This window comes from Perca fluviatilis, chromosome 21 (assembly GCF_010015445.1).
Source record: "Perca fluviatilis chromosome 21, GENO_Pfluv_1.0, whole genome shotgun sequence".
Lineage (NCBI taxonomy): Eukaryota > Metazoa > Chordata > Actinopteri > Perciformes > Percidae > Perca > Perca fluviatilis.
The window spans coordinates 28,405,372-28,418,875 of record NC_053132.1 but is presented as its reverse complement, the minus strand read 5'-3'; the positions used below and the strand labels follow the sequence as shown (position 1 = coordinate 28,418,875).

General features: G+C 38.9%; 1 protein-coding gene across 2 annotated transcripts; it reads left to right on the top strand.

Annotated features, from left to right (window-relative positions):
- The first annotated feature begins 1,509 nt into the window (after nt 1-1,509).
- Nucleotides 1,510-13,375, top strand: mettl9 (methyltransferase like 9). 2 transcript variants are annotated; one of them, XM_039788019.1, is made up of 6 exons: nt 1,510-1,692; nt 1,867-2,022; nt 4,178-4,368; nt 5,950-6,159; nt 11,868-12,052; nt 12,153-13,375. In XM_039788019.1, the coding sequence occupies exons 2-6, from the start codon at nt 1,933-1,935 to the stop codon at nt 12,371-12,373; spliced, it is 897 nt and encodes a 298-aa protein (XP_039643953.1). In that variant the 5' UTR covers nt 1,510-1,692; nt 1,867-1,932; the 3' UTR covers nt 12,374-13,375. The 2 variants fall into 2 exon arrangements, with proteins under 2 accessions (XP_039643953.1, XP_039643952.1); XM_039788018.1 differs by lacking the exon at nt 1,510-1,692 and having other exon boundaries at nt 1,699-2,022.
- Nucleotides 13,376-13,504: the final 129 nt, after the last annotated feature.

Here is a 13,504-nt window from a genome sequence, read left to right as displayed (position 1 = left end):
TCTTCCGGTAATGTGAAGAAAGCCAATTCAATTGTTTTCCAATTCCTGTGGAAAAACAGAACCCATTATATATAAGAAATATATAAGAAATCACAGCTGGTTAAAGAGTATGATATGGGTGGTATTAAAGCATTGGACTTTGAATCAATGTTTGGTACCTTTAAGATTAACTGGTTGAAAACATATCTATCACAACCAGATTCTATGTGGTTTCACATACCTAGACATCTATTTAAGAAAGTAGGAGGGCTTGGTTTTCTTCTGCAATGTGATTTTGAGGTGACCAAAATTCCTGTTAAGTTGTCAAACTTCCACAAAAAACTTCTCCAATATTGGAAAATTATATTTACCCATAACTTTTCTCCTCATGGATCCACCTTATGGAACAATAGGATCAATATAATCAATAGGAAATCATTGTTCAGGTATGATTGGTATGAAAAGGGCATTGTATTTGTGAATGATATTATAGATGATAATGGTAACTTTTTGGAATATAAAGCTTTTTTAGACAAATATAATTTAAACTGTACATATAGAGAATACAATAAGATCTGTAAAGCGATACCTGTACCATTGTTACAGTTAATTCAAAACACATTGTTATATGCAAGAACAAGACCCTTACCAACTTTACCAAATTTAGTCATTGATTGTACTTTATTTGACAATAAATGTAATAATACATATATTAGTGATGCTTTGAAATCAAAATTATGTTTTGGTTTTAACAGAGGATTGTGTGTACAGGTTCCGAACATGGACGCATTGTCCATAGAAAAATCACATTTTAAATTCATTAAATGGCCCATTTCCCCAAAAGTCAAAGAGACTCACTTTAAAATAATCTACAAGATATATCCGGTCGCTGACTTTCTTAGAAGAAGATTCAAATTTCATGTAGACCCTTGTGTCTGGATCACATGTTCTTTTTTTGCCCCGTGTCCAACAGCTTATGGTCTGAGATACATAATTGGCTGTCACTTAAGATGGATAACATCCCTACTCTGACCTTGCCACACATCCTCTTTTATATGGATAATATAGATTAATCAGTATCAGACTTAGTCAATATGATTATTCTAATGGATAAATATCATATTCATTGCAGTAAGTGGAGATCATCTAAGCCTTCCTTTGTTTGGTTTATAAATTACTTTAAATTGTTTTTTTCCTCACTGAAAAAGATCAAATCTAATAAGATTGCAAGGAAAATGTGTAGTGACATATCTAGGAAACTACTGTTTTGATTAGTCTCTCCTTCCGCTCTAAAATGTTAATTTTACTTTCTCTAGCCTTTTTGCTTTTGACTTGTGTATTTTAAGCAGCTCCCCCTTTTTGTTTTATTCTTTATTGTTTCTTTTTCTCAGGTAATCCTTTCTTGTACATTTACAACATTTGTATTGTATATAAGCATGTATATCTTTCCCCCAACGAGAGTTTTGTATGTTGGTGCTTTTTTGTCAATAAAAAAAAGCATTCAGATAGTTCCGGAGTGGACAATTTTAGCGGTAACTCAGGAAATGCAGACTATGCGGAAGTGATTTTTGTTGTCACAATGGGCAGAGACCGTTTACATACTGTCTATGGCAGAGACCACACAGGTCAATAAATGATAAGACAATGGATTCAAAGGACTAAGAGGGCGAGTAAACATAGCAGCTGGCTCTCTTAAACCCACCGCACCCTCAGGTTTGTTGTCTTGGAACCGGAGACATGCCCTGTTGCCGGCGTGTTGCTTTACAATTGGCTGCCATTCCCTTCTTCTCTATCATCATTCCTAACGTTACGTCTCAGTGCTGTCACCTGGCCAGGACGGCAGCCGCTGTCCGTCCGCTGTCCATTAACGTTATGTGTCCCCTACAGCTGAGGACATTGGTGTTCGGAGCGTGGCTGCTGGGTTACGTCGCCTTTCTGCTCGCCATCAGGAGGATGTGGACGGGGAAGTACGTCCGCAGTCCCCTCGTGCGCTCCCTGTTTATGAACATGGTGAGCGAGAACGACGCTGCGGAGACCCAAGAGGTAGGCTATGCCTTCTACACGATCAGTCGGTCAGGTGGACCTGCATGGTCACAACTGGTGCCCGTTCTTTGAGACTAACCACAGCCAGTTCACTTGTGAAGACTAGACTCCTGTGTGCACCTTTTGTAATGAACAAGCCACACGTGTCACATTTGTAAATGGATTTTGGCATGAGGCTGTCCATGTTGCACAGATAAGTATAAGGTATCGTTAAAAAATGTTCGGTTTCGATTTAGAGGTGTGAATCTTCACTGATCTCCCGATTCTAGGGCTGCTCCCTCTTAGTCGATTAGTCAACTAATCGGTCGTTTTGGTCTTAGTCAACTTAGATTTCTTTAGTTGATAAGTCATGTTCTATGCTTTTTTCGTGCTAAATGACTTATTTTCCAAGAAACGTACGAGCACATCTCTGGTAAACACAAGAATTAAAGTGGTGCTTTTGCATGACTCTTTGTGGAGAAACTCAGATTTACAGATCTGACGATTAAATCAACTAATCGATTAGTCGATACAATTGAATGAGTGTTAGTCGACTAAGAATTTCTTCAATCGAGCACAGCCCTACCCGATTCGATTACGATTATCATGTCTTCGATTTGATGCATCGCGATGCGTCAAATACATTTTTCTATTAAAGCCATGTAGGATATTTAATTCATAGCTTTTCAAGCTTAAAAAACAAAACATTCTGCCGTGCTCTAATACTAAATAAATTGGATACATAAACCTACAGCACTGAGCACATGGCACTTCCTGAATGTGCAAAACATAACAGAATATGTAAACAGAAATGTTGTTAGGCCTACATTAAATTGTAAACAGAAATAATCGATTATGAGCCTGCCGATTATCGATGCAGCATCGTCCCATGTCCACAATTCGATGCATTGATTATTTAATTAATTTCAACACCTCTAGTTTCGATACCAATACCGTGACTTTGATAATGGTTCCTGAACGATACTTTTTATGATGCAAATTTTATAAAACACAAAGAAATTACATACACATTACAATAAATACCACATTAATTTGATACCGTTTCTACTTGCTAAATTTCATATTAGCTCTTAATTTGCCAACTACAAACCATCTTTTTTAATATTTGAAAATGAACTCAAACATTACATTTGATCTACTCAATTTTCGAAAAACAAAAAAGCTATTAAAACCATCAATCAATTATTATTATCCCCCTGGCATAATGTATTGTTGTTTGTGTTTTGTTTTTTATGTTCTGACTGCATGTCTTTGAATGCTGTCTAAATAAAGACATTTAAAAAAAAAAAGTGTTCTCATGATCAGTCTGCCTGACTGAATGCATTTTTTGGCATATTTTTGAATTGCATGGTCAAAACTGTTGTCCGTTCTTAGAGACTAACCACAGCCAGTTCACTTGTGAAGACTAGACTCACACCTTTTGCAATTAGCAAGCTACACATTTGTAAATGGATTTTGGCATGAGGCTGTCCATGTTACACAGCTATAGGGCTGAGTATTGTCCAAAAAGGGGTTTATTTTAAACACCTTCACATACGTATTTGTTATACAAAATAATATTGGTTGTTAAATTTCTTCTCTTATCTTTGCACATCCCAGTCTCACATTTTAGTGAAGAAGTTATTGTCTAATGTGTCTAATATGTCGTTTTCCAGTCCTACTGCTCTCCCATTGAAACCAACAACTCAGAAGAGATTCAGACCTACAGATACCTGGGCACTGTTATTGATAATGAGCTGACATTTAATCACATACCTCTGGCTTGGCAATCAGCTATAAAGGCTAGAATAGTTGTGTGCACTGTGCTGTGCACATCCACAGAATCTAAGTGCAGAGTACCAAAAATCCACGAGAATACTGTAGGAAAGTATCTGCACACTGGAAGTTGCACTCCCTTAAGTTTTTTTATTGTGACATTAATAAACATTGATACGAACATGCACTTCTAAAATCATTCAATAGCACAAAACCCAAAAGGAATCCAGTTAAAGGAACACATATATACAGTTACAAGATAAGCGTGCAGGCAAGGTTTGATCCACATTTAAGCTACGAAGGTACAAAGTGTTATGGAAAGTGTCCTAGTTTCCCTCTGTAAATGCTTCTTCAATTCTCTGTCTAAAATTTGAATGGATCTTTTCCCCCGTGGCCCTAGTGGTACCAGTGCGGTCCTGAGCTGCTGGGAGAATCAGTGCGACCCGTGTTTGTCCAGAGCCACCTGGACTCAGGCACCAAGGCTTTTCTCAAGCGGAGCGTGGAGAAGTCTGGTTGGCTGTTCACCCAGCTCTACCACTCTTTTGCATCAACAGTCCTAAGCCCACTGGTCTCACGCACCTCCATTAATGGGTGAGTAGTACAGGCACATCTTTAGGCCAATTAAAGCCTGATTTATGGTTTTGTGGAGGCTCCACGCAGATCTTTCGCCGTAGCCTACGTAAGTGGCCTGAAGTTTACACTTGTGCGTTGGTGTGTGTCAGTCTCTTTAAAGTGCTCATATTATGCTTTTTGGCTTTTTCCATTTCCTTTATTGTGTTGTGTATCTTTTTTGTGAAAAAGCCCAAAGTCCAGCCCAAAGGAACTTACCATCTTCCAGAGAAAACACTGTTCACAACCTACTCCAAACAGCTCTATTGTAGTCCAGCCTTTAATTCTGTGACGAACATGCGTCCCTTTGTAACACGCGTTATAATGCTCACACACAATCCCTATGTACACACACATGCTGGCCCTGTTATTCGCTCCACTAGCCACTCACGTAGGCTACGGCGAAAGCTCTGCGTGGAGCCTCCACAGAACCATAAATCAGGCTTAAAGGGGTGATAGAATGATTATATAGGGTATTTCACACTGTTCCTTATGGTCTCCTAATGGGGTATGTAACATTGGTTGGGCTGAAAATGGCCTGGTTGATATTTTATTGGCCCTTATGCATCCCTGTGTTTTGGCCCTATTTGTAACAAGAGCTTTTCTTCCAAACATGGTATGCTCATGAATATTTAGATGAGCTGCGCGCAGATTTTTTTTGAAATTTGGTAAGATGTGTCAGACTTTAGGAGCTCCACACAGTCTGACGAGAAAGCGGCAGCCTGCTGGGCTCCATACCCAGGGCAAAGTCACCCTTTGTGGATACTGCACTACCGGGGCTCCGCGGCCGGCTGCCGGCATAACTATAAAATATTTACGGTTTGAATTTCGTCACGCCACTTATATAACATCTACCCCAATGTCTTATAAAGCTAACCGTTGTGTCCAATTTGATTTTAAGGCATTTTTTAGTCCAGTCACCCAGAAAAGGGCAAGTTTGCGCGGGTATTGAGCACCGGGCCGCCGGCCGAGCTCAGTCGAGCTCACAGCAGGCCGGGGTCTGTTACGGAGGACAGGCAGGGCGGCGATGTAGCAACCCAGGCAGCACCGGCCGCTGAACTCTGGACAAAATTTGCAATTACCCATCCATTTTCGTAAAACAGCCCATATTTGAGCTTTACATAGTTGATTTCTTGCATAAAAAAGTTTCAGAATGAATTTTGTAATGGAATAGCAGAGATCTGCGTGACCTAGATTCAGAAGACTACCTCATCTCAGGTCAGTTGTGTAACCTATGTAAATGTTGGGGCGTGACTGTTCTCTTAATACACCCATGGGTGTGACAAAGTTACAGGTCTTGGGAGGTTGACGTCAACTTCCAGCTTTGTTGTTTTCAGCGGCAGTTTCAAAATATGAGATTTTCATAGTAAAGGGGTGTCAATGGGATTTTGAGCTTCTATGTATGTCCTATTTACCCACTGAACTGTCGTTATTCAACTATGACAGGGTAAAATCGGTTTTGCATTCTATCACCCCTTTAAAGCCCCTGCAGAAGCATAAATCTGCCTTTTGTCTCTGATTCCCCAATAGTGTATCTTCCTCTGACGTGTTCTCTGTCTCCAGGTTTCTAGGTCGCGGTTCTATGTTTGTGTTTTCTGAGGAGCAGTTCCAGAGGCTACTCGGCATCAGCCCGGATTGGAGGGCTGACAGACTCCTGGACCTCGGCGCTGGGGATGGAGGGGTCACAGAGGTGATGGGAGCCCATTTCAGAGATGTGTATGCAACTGAGGTCTCATTACCCATGAGATGGCATCTTCAGAGGAGGAATTACAAGTAAGTAGTAAATACCAGGTAGGCCCGAAAAGGGAAGGGAAAAATATGAATCACGATTTTTTAGCTTAGAATTGATATCACGATTCTCTGCCATGATTTTTTTTTTTTTTTTTTTTTTTTTTTAGAACTTTTTATTTACATATTTCAGCAAACAAAACAAAAGAAACATTATCCGAGGCAAGGGATAAAGTAACTGGAGTATTACAGAGAAAAATAATAATAAATAGAAATGTTCTGTACATACATATATTGCTACACCCAATAAGAGTGCTCCCATCTCAACAAACATGATACAATAATATGCAACCATATATTGATATGAAATATATAATGCAAAAAAATAAAATAAATAAATAAATAAATAAAAATAAAAAAAAATACATATATAAACACATACACACTCATACACCCATACACATATATATATATATATATATACACACACACATACTTATACACCCACATACACATATACATTTACATACCTTCATTTATGGATTTAAATATTCCTTAACCATGTGCCATCTCTGATTAAAAAGGTCAGATTTCAATTGTAATGATGCAGTAATTTTTTCCATCATATAAATCTGTTTTAGTCTCTGTTTCCATTCAGTTACAGTTGGCGGTTTCACAGACTTCCAATTAGCAGTAATGTTTTTTTTGGCAATTAGTAGTAATACACGTAAAATGTATCTTTGGTCATCACTGAAAACATCACCTGATATAACACCCAGCAAGAAAAAACAAGCATTTGAGGGAACTTCTCTTTTTACAATTATCTCCATCTCTTCTTTAATACTTTTCCAATATGCAAGGATTACTGGACAGTCCCAAAATATATGCGTATGGTCACCTATTATACCACATTGCCTCCAGCATAAAGCCGCAGAGGGATCTTTTACAAAATTTGAAATAAGCAGAGGAGTATGAAAATAGCGTATTTTATTTTTCCAGTCAAATTCCTTCCGACTGATTGACTATAATTCCCTTATGGCGACCTATAACAGAGTTTATCCCATAACACATCCTCTATTACTATATTAGCTTCCATTTCCCACTTTTCCTTAATATTGTAAGTGTTTCCAAACACGGCTGTTAACAATATTTTATAAAGATGAGAAACATGTTTACCGACAGGAAGGCGTTTTTCTGAAATTGTAATAAAATATTGTTCTATGCTATTTGGGATTTTGCCAATTCTTTCTTTTTCCTTATGATTTGTAATGTAATGCCTGATTTGCAAATATCTATAAAAATCACTTGAAGGAAGATCGAATTGTTCCTGAAGTTGTGTGAAAGACTTTAAGTGTGTTTCTTCAAAGAGCTGATTCAAAATAAAAAGGCCTTTAACTGCCCATCTCCTAAAACCATGGTCACACATTGAAGGTGGAAAGTCTACATTACCCACTATGGGCATAGCTCGAGAAAGTGTTCCTACATCCTTAAGCATTCTCTTTACTTCCACCCATACCTTTATTGTGTGTTTTATCCATTCATTTTCAAGCTTCATTTTATTGACATGTTTTAGATCCATAAAGGGTAAGGCAGACAGTTGTGCACCCTTAATTTCCCCCTGCTCTATCTGGGTCCACTTTGCTTCCTCATCTCCACTGATCCAAGTCACGATTGCTGCTAGTTGAGCTGCCCAATAATACAATTTTATATTTGGCAAAGCCAACCCTCCTTTATTTTTAGCCAGATGGAGTGTTTTAAGTTTAATTCTGGGTCGTTTGTGTTGCCATATAAATTGAGAAATCAATTTGTTTAACATATTAAAAGTGGAAATTGGAACTCTTATGGGCAACGACTGGAATAGAAATAGGAAACGTGGGAGCAGGTTAATCCTTACGGTCTCAACCCTACCAAACAGAGACAAAGGAAGAACCTCCCAACGAACTAGATCGCTCCTTATTTGGTTGATTAGCTTATTATAGTTTGCCTCAAAAAGTCTTGTAGTTTCAGGTGTGATAATAATCCCCAAGTATCTAAATCCTTGTTTAGACCAGTGAAATGACACCATCTCGTTTAGTTGTATAGGCCATGTTCCTGATGTCATCATTGCCTCGGATTTATTTTGATTAATTTTGTAACCGGAAATGTCTCCATAATCATTTAGGCGTTGCATTAGTCGAGGTATTGAAGTAAGGGGATGTTTTATAAAGAGCAAGATATCATCAGCGAAAAGGGAAATTTTATGAACTCTCCCCCCACCATCCTCCACACCCTCAATCTGGACATCCTGTCGTATTGCCATGATTTTTTTCTCACAATGTGTAATGTTTATTGCACACATGAACCATGACAAAACAAAACAAATTGGCAGTACCAAACATAGATTTTTAGCACCTGTAGCACATTGCGCATCACCACAAGCCTGTAAACATAGAGGCTTCAATGAATTAAGAAAATAAAGTAAATACTGGCCATTTAAGTACAGTAGGCTACCAAAAATAGTGACCTATTGAACTAAATATGGCCCTGATACCGGCTCTATCTGAACTCCTTAAACATGTCTTTACATAATTAACATACATAACATGTCAATCAACATGCTACAGCTTCAGTTTCTAGAGAAATGGAGTTTGTAAATTGCCAATTAAGTACACCATCAAAAACAGAATGATTTCTTAGCACACTCTTTAACTGCTTGCCTTTAATAGAATTAACTGGCCATTCAAGTAGGTTACCAAAAATAGAAGTTTAACGTACTGCGCTGAATGGCCCTGAACATAGCTGTAAATAGGCTAATTGAAACGTCTTTTGGACCTCTTGCCTTGTACGGCTTCATCATATTGCAGTTTGTGGTGACGTTGAGGTGCTGGTAAAGTCTTGCGGCGTTACTTTGCGGTGCCGCGACGAGGGCAAAGCATGCCTTGCAAATCACATCGGACTGACCCTCGTCGTCTTGCTTCTATCCAAAATACTTCCACACCACCAAATGTGAGCCTTTTTTCGGAACGAGTTTGGTTTGAGACTGAGTGGTTGGCTGATTCTCGTCACTAGTACCTTTTTTCACATAGACAGTATATAATTGACCAACAGACCCCGTTGCTCTGGACGGAGACCAGTGAAGGCTATTAGAAGCACTTTTCCGGTGATGGCCAGCTTTACTGCGCAGCCTCCAACTGAGAGAGAGCAACGTGTCTGAAAGTTGTAAGTCTTCTGGTAGCTGTGCCAAGAGAAATCTCAATCATTCCCAATCTTACAGAGACGGAGAGTGTAGGTATATGTAAGGAGATAACATAGGCACAGGCTAATTATTGCCAGCTAAAATGCTAGTTAACATTAGTAATTAAACCTAAACAGCTAATGTAAGTCGAAACTGCCTGCAAGCTTATCCTGTACTATACGGTAATTTCTCTACTATGTGACACAATCGTTAGCCTATTTTTACAAAAACGTCTGCTATGGAGCCATAACGTGAGGTACAAGGGAATGGATCCTTTTATACATTGTCGTGTTTCTTTAGAAATAAACAACGGACAAATAGTCTTTAAACGCTTCAGATGTCAAGTTATTCGCTGTCAAGTGACGTCAAAATGAATGCGTCAGTGGAATGCTGACGGGAGGTGATGGCTTTGTAGCAACAAAATGGTGCCATAGGAGGTTCGAGTTCTGAAGCTAAGCTTACCCCCTTGGGTTTTCATCAGTATCCATTTGGTTTATTTCCGAACTTCCGTGCTCGCTCGACGAGTGAAACACGTGACTAAAAGGCACTTTGTCATTGGCTGAGGGTGAAGCCCTGAACTGACGAGTGAAACGTGTGACTAAAAGGTGCTTTGTCATTGGCTGAGGGTGAAGACCTGAACTGTGTCAGAGATGTCCTACCAAATTCCTACCAATTTTTTTTAAATCAAAGTCATTTAAAAGTTAAATCGTGAACAGGGTGAATCGAAAATCGCGATTTTTATAATGATTTATCGTGCAGGCCTAATACCAGGACAGCTTAGATTTAGATTTAAACTCTCAAACGATCTCAATCCAGTGCACTAATTCCATCAGTACAACAGATTAATGTCATACTCATCATTCTGTTGCTCAGGGTGTCTCTTCTCTAACAGAAATACTGTTGCATTCACTAATCAATTCTGTCGCTTCCACTTTGCTCTACTATCTCCAGATGGACCTAACAAAAAGTAATCTAAAGAAATATTATTGTTTCAAAAATGCGCAAATTACGAACGAACACATTTTCGTGGCTTTGTCGGGAGCGGAATTAATACACAAACTTTTACATATCTCGGCCAAATGAAATGCTAAGAACGCGAGACTTAGATTTCTTGTTTGCCATGCCATTCGGTGGCTCTGGACCAAATTTGACGAAGAGCGGCCAATAAGGGGGCACAGATACGAATAGTTTGTATCTCACTGAGGGCTAGTCAGATTTTTACGAAATGCGGAGGGTACCATCTAGGGCCACTCCTGAGGCCACGGCTACAGTGGTGTACTGATTCGTCAAATTTGGCGTGGTCTATTTGACCCGCTTTTGGATTCAACCCCTTACACTAATGTGAGCAACTTAAAAGTTACAGCGTAGACATACAATGACGTTTGCTCACATACTGAATATTACACATGTGGACCACTAGGTGCCGCTATAATCAAGGCAGATGAGTTTTGGCCTATAACTCTCACATTTAAAAACTTTACAGCCACGCATTCCATGAATGAAGCCAAATCACATGATGTTAGGCCACGACCATTTCCACGCAGAATTTATTCTCGCAAAATCGTGGAATGTGCAAAACTTATTTTTTGCAACTCCTTCTGGGGTTTTTGCCCGATCTGCCTGAAACTCTGCATACAGCATCTCCACATGGCCCTGACAAAAATGTATCAAAAGAATTTTCCTCGGTTCAAAAATGCCCAAATTATGAACAAACAAATTTCCGTGGCTACTCGTCTCAGGGCGACTCGCGCCGGGGAGGCTTGGACTGCTTGCAGTACTAGTTTTTATTTTTATTGCTGTTAAGCTACAGTTGATTAAACTCAACAGTTCCTGCAGATCACCTGTCTGGGCTAGAAGAGTTTAGTTTAATTTACAATATCTTAACAGTGATCAAAAAGACACCATCGTAAACTACGAGGCAATAATTACCTAATTGGACACGTGTAAAAATCAATTTGGAAAAGCCCTGACAAATCCCTGCACACTTGGAAATACATATACATGTGCAGTGGCTTAACATACGACGTGCAAACATACAGTCGTGGGTAGTATCCCTGCATCTTGGAAAAGATCAAGACATCGTTTGGTGCATTTGTACAGATTAAACGAACATAATAAAATGTGTTAATTTGTGAGTTTTAACGGTGCTCGTTGGCTGACTTTCTTGCCTTTTGGATAGGGCAGGTCGGCTTTTTCCAGTCTAGGAAGTGTTGAACAATTCCTTTAAAATACACTAAGAATATACAATATTATTTTATAATAAATATGAGTACAGTGTTCAAGGTAAAAAAGATTGTAAAGGCAGATAAGTCTTCTGTTCTGTGTCTTTCAATGTAAATGGTTCCACAATATACTGTATGGTGATGATGCAGGTTGTGAAAGTGACAAAATGTGTAATCTGTAATAAATCTGATTTTAAAGTAAAAAATAAAAAAAAGACTTAAAATTCATAAATAAAAACTGGTAAAACTATGATTTATTGTACCCTTAAAAGTAACTTATTACCTTCTGAAAATGCTGTTTTTTCTGCTATGTCTAGGCTGCTGGGTATAGATGAGTGGCAGCAGGCTGGTTTCCAGTACGATGTGGTCAGCTGTCTGAACCTGCTGGACCGCTGTGACGATCCTCTGCATCTCCTGCGGGACATCAGACAATCGCTCGTTCCCAACACAGGGAGACTCATCCTGGCTGCAGTACTTCCCTTCCAGCCGTATGTGGAAGTCGGTAAGTTGGGAATCAGTACAAGTTGCCTCATACGTATACGATTTCATATACATCCTCTTTTGATTCCAAATCAAACCATTCGGTCTCAATTTGTTCTTAGGAGGAAGATGGCAGCGTCCCAAAGAACATATAAAAGTAAAAGGAAAAACGTGGGAGGAGCAAGTGACCAACCTGTCCAATGAGGTTTTCCAAAGGGCGGGGTTTGAGGTGCAGGCTGTGACCCGGTTGCCATACCTCTGTGAAGGGGACATGTATAACGATTACTACGTCCTAGACGATGCTGTTTTTGTCCTCAAGGCCTCAGAGGATAACTCTGCCTGAGTTCCAAATGCACTGTGGGAACGTCAGAGGCTTTTTTTTTTTCTTTATCTTGGTAGGTTGTTCCTGGGTGGATTTTAAACCCAATTTTCATAATCACCATTCATAAAACACAGTATTTCTGACTGTATTTCTTTAGAAATTGTGTCAGCTGTGAAGCTCAGGTACTGTATTTCCTCCATTTTCCAGCCATCTTGTGTGACGGTGATACCTCTACTTTTTAAGCAAAAAATAACTGAATGGCATGTTTGCCTATGTTGAAATGCCACTAAAAATCAAATCATCTAGGTCATATCGCCATCCTTTAGGTGTTTGTTCTTTAAAGTCTGTTATCTGTGGGAAGTGTTTACTGTTTCATCATTCTGTAATATCAACTGGAATAATCATGGTTGAGTTAGCACTTTAATTATTTCAGTTTCTAATGCAAAGTATCAGTGTATGCACATACTTGATTCAACCATTCTGAATTTGGCCTTTTGTATTTTAATGACAATTTTTCTTTTTTTTTTACTTTCCATTAGTTATAACCAAAATAAAATGAGGCCTTCTTAAAGCGAGCCTATGTGTGTATTACCGAATAATGTTTAAAGCTGCTCTGCAGTGTTTTAACTTCACCTTTTAGTATTGGCTCAACTCGCTTGGAACCTCAGTGGTAACAATGCTGAAAAAGTGTAACCGTAGAACAAGGAGAAAAAAGCCGTAAAGCTGCCAAACTGACTGTCAGTTACACAGCTAACCAATGTTAGCCACCACAAGCTACTGCTAGCACTGTAGCAGCAAAACCCCTGAGTGTATTGAATTAAGCAAATTTGTGTTTTATTACTTTGAAATTCAACTTTTTAGGGGGAGACGTAATTATTTAGTCTTTTAAAAGTTACATGGTCTCGCTTTACATCAGTGCTGCACAACGGACTATTAAAAAGGTGCCACAATTATTGCAATATTTGCATTGAAAGTGTATTATATGGGTTCCAGAATAAAAAAAGAATTACATAATTTTCTGCATTTCTCAGCTCATTTTTCCATGTGTCTGAATGAATGTGATGTGTAATTAGTTGAGATGATCTTAGATACTGTAGACTTGTCAGTGTGAATTAGTCAGTTTGTAGCAGTGGATCCAAACAGAGTTCCAGG

Coding starts and splice junctions, on each gene's coding strand:
- mettl9 (XM_039788018.1), top strand. CDS start 1,717: ATGCCCTGTTGCCGGCGTGTTGCTTTACAATTGGCTGCCATTCCCTTC. Junction 4,369..5,949: donor TCACGCACCTCCATTAATGG/GTGAGTAGTACA, acceptor CTCTGTCTCCAG/GTTTCTAGGTCGCGGTTCTA. Junction 12,053..12,152: donor CCAGCCGTATGTGGAAGTCG/GTAAGTTGGGAA, acceptor ATTTGTTCTTAG/GAGGAAGATGGCAGCGTCCC.